This window comes from Orbicella franksi, chromosome 9, assembly GCF_964199315.1.
Source record: "Orbicella franksi chromosome 9, jaOrbFran1.1, whole genome shotgun sequence".
In the NCBI taxonomy this organism is placed as follows: Eukaryota; Metazoa; Cnidaria; class Anthozoa; order Scleractinia; family Merulinidae; genus Orbicella; species Orbicella franksi.
The window spans coordinates 25,501,714-25,524,601 of NC_138153.1; the positions used below are offsets into that span (position 1 = coordinate 25,501,714).

Below are 22,888 nucleotides of genomic sequence, written 5' to 3' on the forward strand. Positions count from 1 at the left end.
CCAAAGATATATCTAAATTGTTAGAGAATATTAGAGACATTGTTAGAGACACTCCTTAAATAGCCCAAAGATCTAGAAAATTAAAAAACACGTTGGGGTAATAAAAGATTCAGTTCATGGGACGATGTTTTCTCACTTTGACACAGGTTTCCAGCAATACAACAATACAGTGCAATGCCAGCCAATTTACAGGTATTCCACATAAATTAGCATTAAGTGATACACCCAAGAACTATCCCTTTTTTTTTTCCAGTCGCCGTTCCCTGAACACTGAATATTCTTAATCCTTCTTGCTAATAATCAGAATCAGTTGTGTTTATTAAAACTACGAGGGAACGATGCAAAGCTTTCTCTCCAACTCTCTTTTCTTTCCCACCGTCATAGGTCGGTTAAAGCCGTGACTATCAGTAACGAGATTTGCGAGCAGAAAGAGAGCAGCAAGAACTAACACAGCTTGGTTCTTCATTCTTTCGATGCTTGAAAACGACAACAGCGGACAATCAGTATTTCGATCGACTTCTCTTGCATGGATAGAGATCTGTCGCTTTTATTTCCTTTCATGGAAAATTAGGTATTAAACTTCCGCTATTAAATTAACAATATGGGTACAAAAGAAGATCAGCCCTATCTGGATTATATGGTTTTAATTGTACTTTTGGGTATTAAAAGCGAACATTATTCTACCTCGAATTCAAATGATCACTCTTTAAACAACAGGCTATATTGAGTAAATACTGACATGCGCCTTAAAACACACTCGTCGTGCAACTTTCTGACAGAGGCAAGTCTCTACTCGAGTGCTAGTCCAACTTACGACTACTTGCAACTACTTGCGAGTTCGTTTGGCCAGGGCTTCAAAATAAAGAAGCCTCATCATTAGGAAAGTGATCTTGTGCATGCGAAATCTTCTCTCTTTTTTTCCGAGGAAAGTGCTTATCAATTACCGTTTGGAAACAGGCCGCTTCCTTAATTAAAGGTCTACTTTGCCGAAATTGGTACATGCGAAGGTGTCATAAATCATGGAAACGTCTTCATCGGTCATTTCATTTAATAATTTAATTAAATTATATTTTGTAGGAAAACTTGTCTTTGCTTAAGAGTAATATCATGTCCCGATCTAACTTCCTTTAAATATGGAATAATTTTGTGTTCTAAACTTAGCAAAATTAATGCTAGAGCAAAATACAGTTTCGTGTTACAAATCCACACAAGTTGCCTGATTATCGTGCTAATAAAATGGATGGTTAGAATTTGTACAACCGAACATTTCTAAGAAGTACCTTAGCACTGCCTAAGCTAACAAAATGTAATGCAACAAACTGGCCGCCCGAGAAACTTCTTCATTTTTTTCTTTCGCTCAATGATTACTTTAACGAGCGATGCCAGGGTCGAAGTAAATACTTGACAGATGATTTCCTGGGCAGATGTAATTTAAGTCAGAGGTAAAGAAAAATTCTTGATACAAACAGGATTGAAACATCCTTGATCTCAGAGTACGTACCTGTACCCTGATTCTCACAGATAAGTTTCGTTACATAAGTATAGGAATAAAATTGACCCTTTGTTTGCATGAATTCCCGTGTTTTTGATTTGAGAAACTGTTGTATTGGTGTTGTTTTCACCGATACCCTGCCATTTAGGTATTTCAAACAGTGGACTTGGGATCCAAAGAACTTAAAACTGATAGGTGTAATTTAGGTGATGTCTGAAAATTCTTCAGGGTAATTCTACAAAACTACAGGATACTTTAGACAAGAATGCCAGGAGTATTGGCTGCAGCGATATCAATTTCCAACACCGTGCTATAAGTTCGAATTCGAGGTCCATCCACAGAGGTCTGATCCTAAGGTTGTGTTCACATTTGGTGCCGAGCACTGGTGCCTGGGCACCGCAACAAAATAGTGTTGCGTTCAGACAGTGATATTCCAAGTACACAAGTACCATTTAGTTCCCAAGTACACGGTGAAGACTTTGTAGTGCACCCAAGCATGGCCACTGTGTCCAAATTCTGGTGCGAATACTTGTAAAGAAAGGCTACAGTCTTTCAGGACTCTCAGTAACTTCCTCGTCCCCAATCCCACCGTGCGATAGTAAAAGGTAAAAGGGCGCGGGAATCATGGGGAAACTTTTTCCTTCCCATCGCTCCCCGCGCTCGCCCTCCTCACTCGCCAGCTCTCCCAATCGCTCCTCGCACTAAGAAAAAAAAGAAAAGCCCGCGGGCGAGGCAGCTTTTACAACAATAGTGTGGCTGATTTATCGTGTTTTTATATTGAGTTTTAATACCAGCGGCGTGGAGCTTGCTATAAGTGCTATAAAATCGGCCAAAGCGCAGAAAAATCAACTAAAAAAAAAAAAAAAAAAACTTCACCAGAATAGCTATTTTAATTTCTTGACCCTCGCTGTCAGAAAATCAGATTTGGTGAACTGTTATCGACTTTCATGTTTGTTATCCTTTTAGTATTCCTCAAAATACTTATATTTTACTGTGTATAATTGTTTCATTTAATTCATATTATTCATTTGTATATTTGGTAATTTAATGCGGAAGTTAGGAAAGCGACTTTTGGAGTCAGGACACTTCACGTTGAGCTTTTCACTTTTTTTCACTTTTCTGTATCTTTGTACGAGGGAAGAGGCCTCCCTCGTATAAGCCTGGTGGTTTCTGGAGGTCTCCTCGCCATTCCTTTTGTCTATTTGTTAAAAATGAACATGTTTTAAAAAGCGTGTTGTTGGCTATTATTTTATACGTCGTTCGTCGAAGGAGCGTCAATTTTCAAGTCATTCAAGTTTGGCGGGTTTGCACCCAAGGAAATGACCTGTTGACTGCTGATTGGTTGCATTTCTGATTGGTTGGGGCGGTTTGTTTGTGTTGACCTTGACTTGGTAACCAGGTCTTCTGCGTTTGGAGGGGTTCGGCAGGGGGATTGTATCGTTTCTTCAGGATTTTATCCTCGAGGAATTGATTGGGAGCTCCTTTATAAGGACTCCCCAGAAGGTAAGAAGACCGTTAAGAAGGAATCTGTATGTTCCTATGTTCTAATTGACCGTTGCTAAGCTCTAACAAGTTAAAGCAAGAGTGAATGAAATGGCGCCAGCCGCCTTGGTACAAGTGAATTATGTCGGTCGCACGAGCAACAATCGTTCAATTATACATGCGGAAAAACAATAACAAAATGGCGGTAGCGAGCTTCAAGGACAGTTTAAGAATTAAATGATTGAGGTAATGAGTAAACTATGTCTTGCCGGCATTCTTCATGATAGTTTTCGAAAGCAGATGTGCTTCTTCCCAACGACAGAACTATCGAGTCAAACTGAGCCAGCGATATCAACTTCACGTACCTATGTACATCAGTGTACTTTGGTAGCAATTTTGCTACTTTCTCTACGACTTGAAGAAGATCTAACGTAACTATATACATTGCGTGCCATACTGCCAAGTTGTAACTACCACTAGAGGGTATGTGAAGTTTCTTTATAACACGCACGTGGGCATATTTATCGTGTATAAAGGAAGCATACGATCAATTGTTGCTCACGCAAATTAACTTATTAAATTGAGTTCTTGTGTTGAGCGAAAATTTCACCTCTGTTTCCCAGAATTTACGTTTTCACACAACAGCATCGTAACCAAAAATGAAAACAATGTCTAATGCATTCCTGACCAAATATACAACAACTTAATTATATGGTGTAGTCTATGCCATACACAATGTAAACTTACAAACTTTGGTTGATTATTGTAAACTATTTAAAAGCATTTTGAGTGTGTCTGGGCAAATATAGGAACTTAAAGTGATAAATTCTTTTACATCTGGGGCACGGATGTCAGGATGTTGTGGATTTTACCTTTGATCGTTGATGTCAGCTTTATGTACGTTTAGTACAGTATTGTCCCAGTATTATTACTGTTATAATATGACTAAGAAAATTACTTCATTGTTATTGGCTGAGAGTAGGCCAATTTATATTGTTAATTTTGAATTTGAACTGCAGTGCAAATTAACATGTGCACATTTGTAATTTTAACAGCTGTGTAATAAATAAGTAAACACATGAAAAGGCTAGAAATTAAATGAGCTCAGTCACGGTTTGCACATTTTGAAAAGTTTAGCCTAAATTTTTCAAATTCGTCATTTGCAATCCGTGTCAATCTTCGCCATCCTTCACTATGTTTGTTCCTTTATGGTTTATTGTTATCTCTTTGATGTTTTTCTATCATAGTAAACTATTATTTTCAGGTTTCCTTTCATTTAAAGGAGATTTTGTATGTGGCCAAAAAAAAGACAAAACACCGTGACTGAGCTCCTCTAAGGATTTACACTACCCTTGATACTCGAAAATTCTTTCAAATTGCACTTGGCTAAAGGGAATTTTCAAATATCACTTGCAGTATAAATCCATCATTGCACTTGCCTTTATATGATTACCCACACTAATTTTATTAAGACCCATTAATATTTTTGTTTTATTAAGACCCATTAAAGTGTTCATTTTTCCAGCTAATTGAAGTAGTTACATGTAGAGGGATCAAATAAAAACCCAGTCATGATCAATTTTGGCTTATGCTCAATTTCTCATGCTTAAAAAAGTGTAGATCAAGTTGCATAGTTTTATTTCTGATTGGTTCAGATTGTAGTGGCAGATCTAGGAGAGGGGCCGGGGGACCTGGGCCCCCCTTATTTTGGGTTAAAAAAGAAAAATCACAGAAGGAAGAAAAGCTGGCAGGGCAAGCAAAACACCCCCCCCCCCCCCCCCCCACCTGAGCTCAAAGTCTCGATTCGCCACTGGATTGTACTTGATAGTTGTACATGTATTTGAAAACTTCTTGATAGCAAAATGCAGACATCCGCCTTTCATTACGTACATTTCTTTAGTATTCCTATAACTTTTAATAAGTTTTGCCCTACTTTGCATTTTACATATGCCAGGTCCTTTATCAGAATGTTCTTGAGAGCTGGCCTAAGTATAGCTAGAAGATTCCATGGACAATCCTTAGTTGGTAAGGTGGTGAACTGGCACTAACTGTTGTATCTAACTATAGGATTTGAAATGGACTTGCAATGCACTCAACATACGATCAAAAATTTCTATGAGAGTAACTCTATTAAGACTTTTAGAAAATACCAAAATTTTGTTCGTCAACATGTGCAATATATTCCGCTGTTGGAGCCTCATTTTAGCAATCACCATTCCGAGGCAATCATGACCATTTGACAGCGGATGTTTCGAAAATTTCTATTGTTTTAAACCTCTGGTAATTGTCCGCATCACATGATTCAAACTCACTATGGGTGCTGATTGAGCATCAAGATTCGTTACAACCCTGATAAAGTGATAAAGTCATGCACTGTGTTCTCAAGTGAGTTTTAGTTCATCTTTAGAAGCACTGCTGGTGTTACAGTGTGTATAACTTGGAAATTGCACAAGACATACTGAAATCTCTTTGAATTACTAGATAAATTATATTCTTACACATGTACAATGCATTTCAGGCTTTACAGATTCATTTAAATTAACTGTACTTTTGTTTTTCAGGAACTAAGAGTGTATTAGGTAGCTATGGAAGGACAACTTGTTCACCAAGGTGTTCCACTTTTAAGGCAAGAGTAAATTTTGTGGACTATAATATTACTCAAATGCATTGAAAACCTCAGAAATCTGTGAATTCATATAATGTACAAATATACATGTTCAGGGATATTCCTGAATCACTCATCTATGTCACATTTACTGGATTTTTTGATTGGTTTGATGCTGGATTAAAACATGTAGTTAGTTAGTTAGAAAAAAGAAGCCCCCAGAATAAAAAGGTTCTCACTTAAAAACCAGACCATTAAATGCAGTTAAATGCAATTTAATGGAGTTAACAACAAGGAGCACAAGTCTTGCTTTTGCGGTGAGTGGCGTTTATATTTGTGCATGTGCCAGGATTCCACATGCTCTTGAGCCACAAGGCATTCAAGTAGTTTTATTTGTCAGCGTTTTCCTCGAACATCTTAGTCTCAAGCACAGGGACTCTGCTCAGAGGTTGTTTCTTCTCCCCTGTCCCTCCCTTTTCCTTCCCATGTTTTATCAGTGTGACGGGTGCCCACTTTCTCCCTTCCTCATGGAGGCTCTGGCTGGGTTGTCAGGATTACCAGTCATGGGAGTGGTCTTCATTTGCATGTAGGAGCTGGCTGGCTGACACCCAACCTCCACTTGGTAAGGCAGTTGTTAACAAATGGTAAAATAAAAAAAAGTGTCTGATGAACTGTTGAGAATCTTGATGCTGACCATGGATTATAATGTGCTTTTAGGATTGCCACTTCTATCCGAAGCTTCTGGCAGGAACTGTACGATTCTGTGCTAATGAGGCCAAAGGTAATTATCTCACAGTTGCCAAGTACTGCTGCATTGGGATCAAGCTTCCATTTAAATATGTAATTTACTTTAATTATAGTCTTGCTGTTTTCTGGTGGTATGTTGCTACTCTGTAAATGTATGTAGTTTGCCTGGGCCATGGTCCTTAAAGGCCATTGACACTATACAGAGTTTTTGGTACAGCTTGGATAAAATGAGTACCTGTGTCCACTTTCACCAGTGGTCAGACCAGGCAGGTACATGTACAGTACACTGTAGGTAGTCCAAGCATCAATGAAAAAGTTGACTCAGGAACCAGTTTTATCAGAGCTGTACCAAAACTCCTGTGTAAGGTAGCTGGGCCTTAAAAGTGAGGCAGTCAGGTTTCTTCTAACAGTCATGGTGGTTGTTTGAAAGCTTAAATGCCACTTCGCAGCTCAAATTTGATTTGATAGTCAAAGGAGAAAACCTCTGTCTGGACTGCAATGTGCATTGTACAGTGCCATGCTTTTGTTAACAGATAAATCTGAGCCAGAGTCAGTTGCGGGTGTCCCATATGATCAGCTGACTGTTGGTGTTCCAAAGGAGATCCATGAAGGGGAGAAAAGAGTTGCTATGTCCCCTGAAGCTACCAAGCAGTTCACTAAACAAGGCTTTAAAGTAGTGGTAGAGGCAGGAGCTGGTGAAGGAGCTAAGTTTCTTGATGCGGATTACATTGCTGCTGGAGCAGAAGTCAAGTCAGCCAAGGAGGCATTTAGTTCAGATATTGTCCTTAAGGTAAGGAGTGGACCTAGGCCAGAGAGATTCAGAGAAGAGAGTGCTTCATGTATTGTGGTCGCACTTCAGAATTAGACAAACAAACAAGCATTGGCCAAATTTTATCACACATGGCTTATAGAATATTCTTCTTTAATATGTAACACAAGTTGTGAGATTAACTTTCTACCATAGTAGCCTACTGACTAGGCAGACATACTATCCACTGAAAAACAGTTTGTAACTACTCAGCAGGTTCTGGTACAGTACAATGTATTTGTTTAAATTCTTGACACTGTTGGTGTTGGACTTGACTAGTCAAAGTTACATGTAAGTAGCTAGTAGAAATTAGTAGAAAGTACATTTTAAGCTAAATTGTCACTGTTCTGTGACTAGTTGGCTAATGTTAGTATTGTACCCTGGTAACGTTATCATTCAGGTACGGCCACCTCAGAAAAATCAGGTTTCAGGTGTCCATGAAGCTGACCTTATGAAGGAAGGTGGCAAACTGATCAGTTTTCTCTACCCAGCCCAAAACAAAGACTTGTTGGATGTCTTAGCAAAAAGGAAAATAACAGCGTTTGGAGTTGATTGTATTCCAAGGATTAGCCGTGCCCAGTCATTTGATGCTCTGAGCTCCATGGCCAATATCGCAGGCTATAAGGCAGTTATCGAAGCTGCAAACTTGTTTGGGAGATTCTTCACAGGGCAGATTACTGCTGCAGGGAAAGTTCCTCCAGCAAAGATTCTTGTTATAGGTGAGTACCTTGTCTGCTACTGTAATTAAAATAATGTATTTTAAATAATTGGTTTGATGAGAAGATGAATGTACATACATGAACAGTTCCATAAAAAAAATTTTTCACTCACCCCATGTCACTGTGGCATGACAAGGCGGTGGCGGTCTCAATTTTTAAGACAGGAAAGTTGGAACATAAGCTGGAAATTCCAGAGGGGTGGTTGCGGGGGGTGTCAAACCAAGAAACCCTTCATGGGGGTAAGGGAGGGGATATGAATAATTTCTGGAGCAATCCAAATTCCAATTTCCTCAAAGTGTTCTTCCTTCCTCTCAAGCCTTCAAGCTTAATAGTGACTTTGTTGTTTTACATGCTCCTTTTTTGATGAAACCAGGTGGTGGAGTTGCTGGCTTGTCAGCCATAGCCACAGCTAGAAATATGGGAGCCATTGTTCGTGGCTTTGATACCAGAGCTGCTGTTAAGGAACAGGTCCAATCACTTGGAGCAGAGTTTCTAGAGGTCACTGGAATAGAAGAGTCTGGTGAAGGTGAGAATCTGTTCAAACCATCGAATTGAACCTAAAGTGTAACCAATGTTGAACCTGTTAATATGTAAACAGTGATTATTGTGTTAACACAGGATTAACAGTGGATTTCTGTAATAATTCCAAAAAATTATAGAAATGCACCTTGATTATTTCAAAACTCATATACATGATTGTGGGTCATTCCACGATCATGGACGTTACATTTGTACAAACTTTAGAGACAAAGCAGAAGTATTATATTCAGACATTGAATTTTAATCACAGAGCCGTATTGACATTTTTGTTGACTGTTATATTATTGTTGTTATTTATAATAATTTAACATTGTTTCGAACTCTAAGTCCTCAATTTTTGTAGAATGACAAAATAATATATTAGTACCAGGCTTTTAGGGCCATTATTACCAAGCTTCTTGCATTTAATGTTGTCCATAATAATTATAACATCCATGAATGTAACATCCGTGATGTAACATCCATGACCGACTTAACATCAAGTTTTTTTAGTGACCTTTTGGAACTGATAAGTTTTGTTGTCACAGATATTATTTTGTTACTTGGTCAAATAAAAGAGCATATAGGTTGTTTTTTATATCAGGCTTAGATACAAGCCATGAGAGAAAAAAAATAGCGCTTTAATTTTCATGGACGTTACATTATGTCCATGACAATATTTTTGACAGTTACACATTTCTCTGAGAAAATGTAAAATAAAAATATTTTGGTTTTTAATGGAGAAATTTGGTTAAACTAAACATTAAATGTGACACTTGAATTTTACTAAACTCAGTTGTTTGAATTATGATTAAAAGATGATTACATCCATTATATACCTACAATCGTAGACAAAAGTCCTTGGAACACTAATGTAATTTAACGAATTATCTGTGTTTTACTACTGAAGTTTGAAAAAAGTGCTGCTTTCCTTTTAAAAATGCATTACTGTTCCCCTCCCCACCCAATACAATGTTGAAAATCAGGAGAAATTGCAGCTAGTAGTTTTCAACATTGTATGGGGGGTGGGGGGCGAGGTTAGGCAGGTGAAGTAGTGTTCGTGTCAGGGGTGTGCGCAAAAGCACCAAAAGTGCAAGTTTGTCCCAACACTTTTGTCCATGATTGTAGATAGGAGTCTTTCAGTAGTCCCTTACTTTGGGTACCCCCTCAGTAGTGGATGATGCAATCCACACTTAGTCATGATGTTTTTTTGAAACTTCAGTCCTTATGCATTATGGCTCTGCAGCTAAAATCCTAGAATAGTTTATTTTAAAAATTGTCTTTTCCTTTGCTCTCATGTGGAATGACCCTTGTAGGCATGTATGAATGTATACATGTATATCAGTCAAACCTCCATGTGCAGCTAATGGCGAACTCTCTACAGCAGCCACTTTCTTGGTACCAGTGGACAGTCCATACTTTCACTCTTATTTTAACCTCTCTACAATGTCCACCTCTCGATAACGGCATTGGCGTCTAGACTGCTTAAGTAACCTGTTCACATATGGCCAGTTAACCAGTGACTAACAAACGGTGCATAAAAAGCCCCATTTTGTATTGTAAAAGGTCACTAATCTTGATCTGTACAGTGCTTCTTTGATCTCTATTTCTGTTTAGTTTCTGTTTTATTGAGATATATTTTGATTGTGTTACATGCAGTTTATAGCTAAAATCTGTAAAATAAATTTTTTAAAGAAAAGAAACGTTGCACCCCTGGAAAAACAGGTGTCATGTCACACCCCTACCTCCCCACGACAGCGGCCTCTCTATAACAGCCACTTTTCTCTGTCCCCAGCCAAGGTGGTCTTTGTAGAGAGGATCAACTGTATTTTTGTACTGTGCTCACAAATTGTTGTTTTCCCATGTCCAGGATGTCATGGCATTAACAAAGTCAAAGGCTTTTGTATGTGTCGCTGTAGGGTTTGCTCAATACAGCCCCCAAAGGTTTCAACGAATCCTGACACTGACTGAAATTTTAGATACTGTACGTTACACTGTAATTATCAACCTTGAATAATTATGCTGTCAGTTCGAGCCATGAAATACAGGCATTGAATCTTTCTTTGTTAGGTGCTGGTGGTTACGCTAAAACAATGTCACCTGAGTTCATAAAAGCTGAAATGGCGTTATTTGCCAAACAGTGCAAGGAAGTAGACATTGTTATAACAACTGCTCTGATTCCTGGAAAACCTGCTCCAAAACTGATTACTAAAGAGATGGTAGAGTCCATGAAACCTGGGTCAGTTATAGTGGACTTGGCTGCAGAGACTGGTGGAAACTGTGACTTGACCAAGCCTGGGGAACTGTACAATCACAATGGTGTCAATGTGAGTGCATGTGAATCTCTGTCAGGTTACATGTACTGCCTTCTATGATTTGTAGTAGCTTCAGTCTTTTTTGTATATGTACATGTAACATTGATTTATTGAATTAAGACCATGATAAATTATGGTCTTCTAAAGGGAAAATGACATATTTTGACTTGAATGTGTCCTGGTAATATCCATTTCAAGGAATTCATACACTTTGATAAGTAAACTTTCTATATATTCATGTAAGAAGATTGAATTTAAAATACATGTACCTGCACATGTAGTTCCCTTTAATGATTTTGTAGAGGTGTAGAGGTGTTAACAAGGAACTAAGACAAAAAGCTCTCACTGAGGTGATGGGAAAGCTCATGTGGCTACCTACTACTTTGAGATGAAATTTTGATCATCCTGCTTCAAAATATCCAGCCTTGCACAGTATTGAGAGACCTTTGGACAAAGGGTTTAGAATTCAGCTCCCTTGACCCTGAATACATGTATTATGTAAGAAAAGTTTAATTATTGTGCAACGATTTAGAATGGTCAGCTGGTTTATTATGGGACAGTAAATTGTTATGCGATTCTCAATAATAATCAGTCTTTAAGCACTCATTAAATGAGGTAGTGGAGATGTTTTTTTTTGTCTGTTTGTTCTCAGTCCATCAATGCATCATGTTCTGGCTTATCAAACCAAAGATTATTGTGTGATCGTATCCCTCATACTTGGTCTGAGTAAGCATCTGATTAGTTGTGTTTCTTAAATTTACGCTTTTGTACCAACTTGAACATTTTTCTACCCAAAGATTGTTGGATACACTGATCTTCCAAGTCGACTACCAACTCAGTCAAGTACTCTGTATGCCAATAACCTGAAAAACTACCTGTTCTCCATGGGTGAGAAAGGGAAAGGAGAATTTGCCATAGATCTCAAGGATGAAGTGGTCCGTGGCTCTATTGTGCTTCAAGATGGAGAGCTGATGTGGCCGCCTCCTGCACTGGATCTTCCCTTACCGTCTCCACCCAAACCAAAAGCAATTGTCAAACCACCGGAGCAATCCCCGTTTAGTGTTGCAGCATGGGAGACTGGTCTTACAACAGGTACATGTACATGTACAGTGTGAGTCAGTAGTGTTATGGAGTTCCATGTACAGGTACCATTAGATTTAACTGTTGTTTCACCTGTTTTCATGCCAGCCTCTTTTCCCAATTTAAGTAAAAATCAACTATAAGGTGACTTTAATGACACTGAGTAACAGATTTCAATTGAGATTTTGGTAGGCATCAGCGGGACATTTAACATCATGATGGTATTACTAAGGAGGCAAAGTTTTTAAGTATTGTAGATAATACTGGTACAGATTGAACATACAGTTAAAGTAATTCACAGCTAAGATAGAGGAGCTACTACAGTAATCAATTTTTTAATGAAACATATTTGCATTGCTATAACAATTTGCTGTCTTGTGAATCTTATGTATGATTACATCACTTGCTCAAAATTCACATCCAAGCCTCATCTGTGTGAAATTTTCGCAAACCTCGGGTGCCTCTGTGTTCTTTTCATGTAGGTGTACTTTTCATCTTTGCTGCTTTGGGAATTTGTGTATGTTAAATTAACAATTTGCATTTTTTTAAACTGAGGCTTGGTGGTGATATGCCATCATGCAAAAATGTTATTTGTGTTTTGTGGGCATCATTTAACCTGAAATGCCCCCATCAGGAAATGATTTTCCATCAGTGGGGCTAATTTATTATTTGACAATACCAAAATCTTCTTTTTACTACCGGTACTTGTAGTAATCAATGAATTCTTTGATTATTTTACTTTGCAGCTGGCTTAGGCTCCCTTCTTAGCCTGGGAATAGTTTCTCCGAATCCTGCCTTTGCTACCATGGTAACCACCTTTTCTTTAGCTGGTGTGATTGGATACAAAGTTGTTTGGGGTGTGACGCCTGCCCTTCACTCCCCCCTGATGTCTGTCACTAATGCTATTTCAGGCATTACTGCTGCAGGGGGGTTGGTTTTAATGGGAGGCGGGGTGTTACCCAACAACACTGCCACCTCATTGGCTGCACTGGCAACACTGGTGTCCAGTATCAACATCACTGGTGGATTCATTATCACCAAACGCATGCTGGACATGTTCAGGAGACCAGGTAATGTCCTATTTTGCTTGAACTGCATTTGCTTATTCAAAGGGCAAAATGGAGAGGGATTGTTTGTTTGGTTTTTGCAGTTTTGTAAGATGCATGAAACTTTAAGAGTAAAATGTGAAAACAAAATTAATGCAAAACAACCCAGGGGCCTGTTTCTTGAAGGTCCCAAAAGGTTTTTGCACCCAGAAAGACGTCGCAAAATCTCAAACCTTACGATTAATACACAGCTGTTTTATTCACGTATTCCTAATATGAACAGAGGTTCTCTTCATACAAGGAGTTTCAGGCATATGCACCTCTTGCTTTTTAGATACAGATTATCTAAAAGTAGCTTTGATTGCGCAAAACATTTCCGGAGCTTTTGAGAAACGGGCCCCAGGTTCCATTCTCTCTATAACGTTGTATTCAGAAAATCATATCTTTCATTTCATTTCTTGTAGACAAGGCTTACTATCTTTAGTAGCATTGCACAGAAGAAATATTACTGTTGCCAGTGGGTAGTAGAAAATTTGAAATGGCAGTGATAAATCAGAACAGGTTACAGTAATTTTGTGATGTTGATCTGTAACTTCCTGTGTTCCATGTGTTAATCATGATTTTGTTTCCCAAAGGGGACCCCCCTGAGTACACAAACCTGTATGTCATTCCTGGAGCGGCTGTTCTAGGAGGGTATGCTGCTGCTAAAATGGCTGGGTATACTGATATTGATCAGATGGCATACCTGGCATCATCGCTGTGCTGTGTTGGTGCGCTGGGCGGCCTCTCAACTCAGACCTCATCAAGACAAGGAAATGCTCTGGGTAAGTTAATTAACCTCCCGAGAGTCCTGAGGGAACTGTGTGTCCTTGTTACATGTAAGTGCACTCTCTTTTGCAGACAGTGTCTTAAATCCCGGCTTAATGCCTATATATTCTCTGTAATTAAACCCTCTCATATACAGATAACAGACACTAAATCTCGGTCCCAGAGAACAACTTCATGTGTAACCAAACTTGTCGGTTTATTACAGATTAATTGCATTAAATTTTGTAGTGAACAAAATTTACTTTTTGTGGTTTCACCACCCCTCTTATTGTTTGAGAACCCATTCTCGCAAATACGCAGACACAGGCATTGTGTAAGGGCCCAAAATCAATGTGGTTGCAATGACTGAAACATTAACTGAAATCACTGGTAGTAGAGGCAGTTAGGTGGTGTACACAGAGGTTGAATGCCATCATTTGCAAGAAATCAGGATGACATAAAGTTCTGCGTGGTAAAATAGCTTTTATTATCACTTTGTCGGGCATTGTAGAGCATTTGGCGGGCTAAAATGTATTTTAGCTCCTGAAATTTATAAACTGTCAGTTTAGCAACTGTACAATCAATTTCACCACTTACAAACAAGCGTTATTGAACTTTCCTTTCATGTCTTCTACAACTTTTGAAAACTCATGATCAAATGGCAAGATTTTGTAATTTATGGCCAGCTTCGTTTGATGTATTGTGTATTTTCATTGAAGAAAAAAAAGCCATTCAACTTGTAAACGCTCGCGTGATTGTTCAGACTGTTTTGTTGTCATTTTTTTTCCGTTTTTATTTTCTCAATGCCTTCCAAAGTGATAATAATAGTAGTAGAGTTTATGTTCTTGGGCATAAACACAGTATGTTTTGGGGCCTTCTCAGTCTCATTTTGTCCCTCGCCTAGCAGCTTGGGCTAAAATGAGACTGAGTTGGGCCCAAAACATATTTATGCCCGAGAACATAAACCCTATTGTTTTATGACACTGTCAGCATCTGCTCTAACTCTGCTTCTCATTTCTATCGTGTCTAGGTATTATAGGCATAGGTACTGGCATGACCGCTACCATTGGGGCCCTGGCACCTTCCACGGACGTGCTGACACAGATGGGCGCCATGATGGGAGTGGGTGGTACCATCGGAGCGGTCATATCCAGCCGCATTGCCGTCAGTGATCTCCCTCAGCTGGTTGCAGCATTCCACAGCTTTGTTGGCCTAGCTGCTGTCCTAACCGCCATTGCCAAGTACCTGGCGGATGTGGATCTCTTTGCAGACGACCCCGCAGGGAATGTCCATAAAGCGGCCATCTTTCTCGGCACATTTATTGGTGGAGTGACCTTCACAGGTTCCTTGGTGGCCTTTGGAAAACTTCACGGTCTGCTGGATTCCCGAGCGCTGAATCTGCCGCTTAAAAACCAGCTGAATATCGCTATGGCGCTGGCTAATGTTGGAGCCATGGGTTGGTATATGGCTACCGATAGTGCTGCGGTTGGAATACCTATGCTGGGTGAGTGAGTACCTTGAATTGTAGATAAAGGGCAAATTCCCGGAACGTATTTAGCTTTATCCCACGGAATGACGTGGCTATTTTCATAGGAGCTCAGTCACGGTTTGCGCATAGTGAAAAGTTTAGCCTCAATTTTTCAAATTCGTTTGTAATCCGTGTTAATCTTCTCCATCCTTAGCCATCCTTGTTCCGTCATGGTTTACCATTATCTCTTTGGTGTTTTTCTATCTTATTAAACTGTTATTTTCAGGTTTCCTACCATTTTAAGGTAATTTTGTATGTGGCCAAAATAACTCAAAATACCGTGACTGGGCATTTCTCTGCCATCACACATGTAACCTTCTGTAACAGTCAGGGCTGTCATGAAGTTTTGATTCACCTGTAGCCTTGTTCTCCACACCCATAGCAAACCTGTTACTTTGTGGGTGAATTCTATCAACAACAGGCAATTTCACCCGTAGCATCAAGGGAAAATCAAGCATACTAACTAATCAAAATAAATTTTTGTTTCCCTTAACTCGTCAGTGTAGCGAACAAATCTAAAATACTCGTGGAAGATCTGCTATCTGTGTCGTCACTTCAACTGAGTTGTGATTGTCTTTTTGTACATTGTCAGATATTTCATAGCTTACCACTTCCCTTTCTGCGTAGGTTTGTGTTGTAGTTTTCAACTAGAGCGCATCAAGTTCAAGAACACACTGCCAATTCTTTGTCAGAGGGAAACATGGAAGCGTCTCTCTAAACAGAAATAGTCCACCTCCTTTCTCTAGTAGTCACGGAATGGGTAAGCTAATAATTTTTGTTCTCTATGTTGTGTATTTCAGGTACCGCCGCCACGTTATCATCCATCATGGGTGTGCATATGACGGCCTCCATTGGTGGCGCAGACATGCCTGTTGTCATCACTGTTCTCAACAGTTACAGTGGCTGGGCCCTCTGTGCAGAAGGCTTCATGTTGAACAACGATTTGCTGACCATCGTGGGAGCCCTTGTGGGCTTCTCTGGCGGTATCCTGTCCTACATCATGTGCAAGGCTATGAATCGTTCCTTGGCTAATGTACTGTTTGGCGGATACGGTACATTGTCTACTGGTGAGTACACAGAGTGTTCTTATAGCTACTTATACGTTTTAGTATACGACTGAGAAAATTACTTCTATGTGATTGGCTGAGAGCAGGCCAATTTATCGTTAATTCTTAATTTGCACTGTAGTGCAAATTTACTCGCGCGCGTTCGCAAGTTTCTCAGTTCTGTAATAAGTGAGTAATCGTATGAAAGCCCGAGCAACTAAGGATTTGCACTGCTCGTGATATTTGAAAATTCTTTCAAAATGCGCTTGAGGTTCATGCAATTTTAAGAGAATTTTCAAATATCACTCGTAGTGTAAATCCTTTATTGCACTCGCATTTATACGATTACTTATACTTATTTTTTCTCCTTTTTGATTGGTTGAGATATCATTGTGTCACCTACAAATGACGGCATACAAACAGTGGACTTCGCGAACGCATTATCAGGGTGTGCCACGTCGAAAGCGTCAGTGCGCGTGCGCTGGAGTGTCTTCTTTTGATACCAAGACGAAACAAAAGCATTGCTCTTTTTCCTCTAGCTTCATCGAAGAAAAGCTGTTACGTGTTATTCAAGAACATGGTAAAATAAAACAAAAACCAAGCTTACAAGTCGAATGAGAAGATAATGAATCGTTAGGTAGGCAACCGGCTATTAACTAAAAGTTAATTAACTATTAGACTGATATAATGGTTTTACTAACTCAATCATGCATCACAAAATAATTTGAATCTGTCCCGTGCTAATAATTCATTGATTGCTTATTATTCGTACCTTCTGATCAAAGTCAAAACAAATACAAATTAGCGTAGAAAAGTCATTGAACGACTTAAAGATGAGTTAGTTTTCAGTCGTTTATTTTGTTAAGTGCTGTACAAATGAATGTGTGATTGATGAAGATAAAGCTCACAATGTCAATGGCGGATTTAAAGCTTGAAAGATATCGCGAAAAAGGCCTGCAAAAATATAACCTGACGTCATTTTTAAATTTCGGATTCTCCCTACCGTATTGCAATACGTCCAGTAATATCGACTCGCTTGCATTACAGTATTTTCTTAGCAGTTTCTTCGACCTCCCTTTCCGCTGAGTTTGTCAGCGGTCCGTTTCCTTCTTCGGCCGTGAGTGTTGTCATTCTGTCCACACGCCACACTGTTAGCTCGTCGTGTTCGTCGTCTTGTCTCCTCTCCCCTACCCACTCCGGACGTTCCCTCTGGACCCGGTTGTTTGGTTCTTTTCTGAAGTACAACATTTCCAACCAGAGCAGTGGAATCACTTGAACGCTTGGAAAGTCTCGTCACATGACGCCGCCTTAACACTGTCGGCTCGATCACAACTTCCGGATCTCGGTAGTAGTCGGCACTGTACGATCTATTGTAGAGGTGACGTGATTGGCCAGTGTTTGGCGCTAAAACAATCGGTGCATCGGGGAGGGGTTTGAGAGTGAATAGCGACGCGGAGTTGTTTCCTGCATTGGTGCTTTCGTTGTGCAGAGACTCATCAAACAGGAACTGCAGTGAAGATTTCGCGTCAAAATCAGTTTCGTCCGTTTTCATGGAGATATCTGAAATATCTTTGTCTGCACTTTCACTGGACTGAGCTTCGACGAAGAGAATTTCAAGCGATGACTTGTCGCTGGCATCCGATTGTTTTGTCGGGATCAAAATCCCGAGCGAGGACTTATCGCTCAAATCTGTGTTATCATTCTCCGACGAACTTCCTTGCCCGGGAACTGTTTCCTTCGTAGTTTCACTGAATTTCGGTTCGTTTTCCTCGAACAAAGTTTGTAGAGAAGAAACTCGCCCGTCTTGTTTTGATCCGCTGGCGAGTTTTATTTCTTCAACCAACACCCAGTCGTCCTCTGTAACTTTGGAGTCGTCATAGAACACCTCTCCATTGTTAGCTTCTTGTTGGACTCCTTCGGGTGAGCCCCACACATAACTGGAAAACGACGAAAACATTTTGTAAGTTAATTCATTTGTTGTTACACTCGAGAGCAAGCCATGCTTGCAACCAATGACGTCACCGGTTGGCATTTGCTATTATGACGTGAATTTCTGACCAATTAGACTAATTAACGATTTTGTTAGACTGTCACGCGCTCGGCGTAAGAAAGTATGTGGATCTGACTCGGCTTTTTTTCGTTTACAGGAATTAAACCTCAATTAATTGAGGCATTTGATTGGCATATATTATGGCCGTCTTGGTGGAACGTTTTTTAACACAATTCAGTGTCGTGAACTCACTCCACTTTGATTAGTGTTAAGTTTTCTTGTTTCTGTTGGTTTTCCGATCTTCCAATCTAATCAGAGCGGCACTGAACGCATGTGTAATTTGTTAACCAATTTTTGTCCTTCCGCCACCTAGACTAACTGAGCTTTCGATTAAATTGAAAAAAAAAAAAAAAAAAAAAAAAGCTGAATTAGTCCGAAATCGTTCTTCTACGTTCTTCTTCTGTTCAAAACTCTCGTGCGCATCACTCACTCACTCACTTACTCATCCCCATAACGCCGGCTGGTGCAAAGCGCGAGCATATTGGCTTATTAATGCAGATCATCAATGAGCAGAAAGACGGGTAAATTTTCTTGCGCGATCCACCTTTTTAGTTTGTTATCGATAAGCTCTTGTGGAATTGTAGCTACTTTTGAGAATGTCATCTGATGGCGTTTTTATTATTATTATTGATGAAAGGACAGAAGTAACAATTGTTGAAAACGGTTCGTGAACAACAATATTTTTCGAAAATGTCATCTCCTGACTGCGAGTATTCAATGCTTAGATGCCACACAAACTTAACTATGGGCGCTTTCTATCGGACGAAACATTCTGGAATTCTGGAAATTTCCAGAGCCGAATGAAACAGCACTTTGCGGAATTTTCCAGAAAAGAGGACAACCTCGCGAGGTATACCCGAATTTTCGTAAACTTCTTACCAGGAATTTTCGTTCCGTTTGATTTTCCTCCCCGAATTTCGGTTGAGTGGTTCGCATTTCAGAAACTGAACAATTCTCGGATTTTTCGGAAACTTCCAAAGGAAATTTTCGTACCATTTGTCTCTCTGTCGAAAGTTGCGGAATTTTGGTTGAGTGTAAAGCGCTTTATTAGTAGCAATGGAACAGGGCTCTCAGTACAGTGTGCAATTTAATAAAGAAATACTGCTTATTAGCGCGCGCTTCTTTAATAACTTCTTTAAATGAAATGAACTTTTTCTTCAGCTCCGCCTGCATTTACGGGTTAATCCGCTGTATTAGTGGCATGGTAACCCTTTTTAGAGGGCGTGTTTAAATGTGGCTAAATATAATTTAGGCAAAGTTAAACTCGAACCAATGCAGCCAGCAGTTTCTCCTTTGACAGTACGTGACCTGCGGGGCGCCCCTCAGGGGATTTGCAGGGTTGTTGTGCTTCACCGCACTACATGTGCAGTTCAGTTAGCTGATCTCTGCGGATCATTTGCAGTTTGCGTTAGCAAATCTTTGCGGGTTTTTAAAACACGAAATGGTGAAATGATACTACGGTTAGCCTAAATAGCGCTTAGGTTAGCCAAAATATCACTGACCCGACGGTGGTTAGATCTCAATAATTGTAAGAGTTAACCCTTGCAGAAGTCTGTACCCCACACTGACTCTTACCTGTAGTGCTATTTTGTCATTTCGCCGGCATTGTTAGTGTTTTAAACATGCCACTTTTTATACGAGTTTGGTTTTGTTTTTCAACCAAACTGATATAAACCAAACCAACTCAATCGGGTGCCCCGGTTTCGTTCTCAGCCGGCGACTTGTGGAAACTCAGTCTAAAGTCAGCATCGTTGCTACAAGAAGACACTCACCTTGCATTCATTGTGTTAACAGGCACTGGCACAAGGGAGAAGATAGAAGGAACTCACACAGAGATCAATGCAGACGGTGCTGTAGAAATGCTGACAGGCTCTAAGAACGTGATCATCACACCAGGTTATGGACTGGCTGTAGCTAAGGCACAGTATGCCATCGCTGATATGGTGAAGGAACTCAAAGAAAGGGGACTCAACGTGCGCTTCGGGATTCATCCCGTAGCGGGACGTATGCCGGGACAACTCAACGTCTTACTAGGTAAGTATAGATACCTTCTTATGGTACTCGTAAGTGATTAGCTTAATTTAGTCGTTTTGTACCGTGCTTGGCGTTTTGCAGCTTAGCGGTGCTTTGTTAAGGTAACCGGTGTCTGTAAAGCGTAAACTCTGTATGCGAGCGTGTCACTCGGGTAACAGATAACAAAGTTCCCACAGGCTAGGAAATGATCACAGAAAAGTCAGGAAATTTTATTTTACTGAATTCTGGGAAAAGTTAGGCTCGATTATTCGGGGGAGGAGCGCGGGCTCCTTTCCCGAACAGCGGCTGGTAATCGAACCTGGGAAAAGTGGCATTTTGAAGAAAACTCAGGGAAAATTGAAATTAGAACACTGGTGAAGGACGGCTGTACATTAAGGGGAAGCTGGAGGCTGCCACCCTATCTGGCATTTCGTATTCGTTTGGTCAGGGAAATTTTATTTTTATCCGGGAAAAGTCATGGCATTTTAAAAGTGGTGATGGAAAAGTGTCCGTTGTCTTTATTATCGGGTATCAAGAAAATATCTGAGAAGAGGATATATATTAGAAGGGAAAATATATGAGCTTTTCTTCGGGACAAATAGACTCGCCGTACTAAGCGTGTGTCCGTAAAGCGTGGTTCCACTGCAATGATGTGTACCAAACCTGCTAATGGAAACTGATTCAGTTTGCTTTCCTTGCAGCTGAGGCTGGAGTGCCGTATGACATCGTGTATGAAATGGATGAAATCAATGATGACTTCTCTGACACCGACCTCGCTCTGGTTATTGGCGCAAACGACACAGTCAACTCCGCTGCCCAAGACGATCCAAATTCTGTGATCGCGGGCATGCCTGTACTAGAAGTTTGGAAAGCAAAACAGGCAAGTCGCTGTACTTTATGCATCCGTTACTGACTCTTAATTGTCTTTTTTTCCTTGGTATTTATGGAAGGGGAAGCGAGTTTTGTTTACTTTCCTCCTCCAAGTTTTCGGTATTAAAGCCAAGCAGTTTCTTTAGTGATGATAAACAATCCTATTTGCGTGCATATTGAAACCTTAAAGCCATGTAAGACATGTTAAGGTAAGGTCGTTTTAGAGCGGTTTTCAATAGCACACTTGCACGATGTCGTCATTTGACTACAACTACCAGAATTCATTTCGTTTCTCCTTTATTATTCAAACTATTCAACCACAAGGGGGTTTTAAATGACAGTTGCACAATCACCATGAGAAAAAGAAATCGAAAAGTATTCTGGTACTTGTAGTCAAATGACGGCTTCTTGCAAATCGCCTATCGAGTGTCGTACACCCAAAACCAAACTAATTACCTACCAACAGACCAATTTCGATATATTAAAATTCAGCATAAAACAATAAACGATAGCTTGAGGCTCTGGGGAATAACTGCAAAGTTTGTGGGGTTTATTCCCCTGAGCCTCAAGCTAGGGTCAGTTGTTTTAGGCTGGATTTTAATATATCGAAATTGGTCTGAACCCATCTCAAACCGTTGTAAAACCAAAACCAAAAACAAAGTAATTGCCTGATTACTTTCGACACTCAATTGAAAACCGCTCTATCAGACCAAAGTGAGAGACATCACTATTTGAGGTCAAGTTGCTTGTTGGCCGGTGCGCAATGGGTCTTGGTTAATGTAACAAACGCAATGCATATTTGATTGACAGGTGATTGTGATGAAGCGTACGTTGGGCACTGGTTACGCGGACGTGGATAATCCAGTATTCTACAAACCCAACACTTCTATGCTCCTGGGTGACGCTAAAACCATGTGTGATGCTCTCCTTAACAAAGTCAAGGATCACTATGGCAGTTAACGAAAGTGCAAACCTTTCTCTAAATCAATTGTATCAGGATAATTTTGTATCTGGAAGCAAATTCAGTTGCGGTTTTCATAATCTCTGTTTGAAATTTCTATTATAATCACCATATAGGAAGTAATGTCAAGTAGTTTTTGGTTAGGTAGAAATGTTTAAAATGTTCCCTACGACCAAAATCGCCAGATGGCACACGGCTATTTATTGGCTGGTCTTAAGTTTTATTTCATTTCCACACTTTCTTTTTCTTCCAAATAATCTTCGTGTTTTCCATTGAAATACCTTTTACGACTGCAACCCGTCTGTAAAAGTTGACTGAGCCCGCGGTTTACAAAAGAGGTATTGCTAGGCAACTTCTCTGACGTACGCGGATTGCGTCATGTTGTCGCGACAACGAACTTGGACGAGTACGCTATTGTTTCATTATGCAACTAAAATAGAAATTTTTCAGTTTAACACCATTGATGGTAATTGTTTCTCATACGGTCCACAGTGCTACCAGTAGCTATTCTTTCTCACCCTCTCTGCTTTTAAAACTCTTCCTTTCCAGCAAGTCATATTAAATGACGCCAGTCGGTGATCGGTAAAATGCCAGAAATGTTTGCCGGTCAGCTCGCCGAAAGGGACAGTTACAGTAAAGCAGCTAGACATGTCTCTGTTATACTTGAAACCACACATCGGTAAAATTTGTTTTAGAAACAACGGGTTTTCAAAGCAATTGTACAGGTATTTTTCAAGTGTCTTCCTCCTAGAGTGCTAATGTAACGAATGTGCAAAATAAAGAGTGCCTTTTGAAGGAGA

At 39.9% G+C, this 22,888-nt stretch overlaps 1 protein-coding gene across 1 annotated transcript; it reads left to right on the top strand.

Moving 5' to 3' along the window:
• Window positions 1-2,639: 2,639 nt before the first annotated feature.
• On the top strand, window positions 2,640-22,888 carry LOC145498647 (NAD(P) transhydrogenase, mitochondrial-like). The gene is made up of 16 exons (XM_081478561.1): window positions 2,640-2,995; window positions 4,929-4,999; window positions 5,536-5,600; window positions 6,297-6,360; window positions 6,860-7,116; window positions 7,535-7,853; window positions 8,227-8,379; window positions 10,443-10,699; window positions 11,485-11,779; window positions 12,514-12,837; window positions 13,449-13,637; window positions 14,651-15,124; window positions 15,949-16,215; window positions 20,039-20,278; window positions 20,959-21,137; window positions 21,938-22,888. Exons 2-16 carry the CDS (start codon window positions 4,942-4,944, stop codon window positions 22,085-22,087), a joined length of 3,291 nt encoding a protein of 1,096 aa, XP_081334687.1. The 5' UTR covers window positions 2,640-2,995; window positions 4,929-4,941; the 3' UTR covers window positions 22,088-22,888.

What these genes read in the sequence shown, in the direction of transcription:
- LOC145498647 (XM_081478561.1), top strand. Translation starts at nt 4,942, where the DNA reads ATGTTCTTGAGAGCTGGCCTAAGTATAGCTAGAAGATTCCATGGACAA. An exon ending in CAAGGTGTTCCACTTTTAAG is followed by an intron (nt 5,601 to 6,296) that starts GCAAGAGTAAAT and finishes ATGTGCTTTTAG; the next exon opens with GATTGCCACTTCTATCCGAA. An exon ending in AATAGAAGAGTCTGGTGAAG is followed by an intron (nt 8,380 to 10,442) that starts GTGAGAATCTGT and finishes TTTCTTTGTTAG; the next exon opens with GTGCTGGTGGTTACGCTAAA.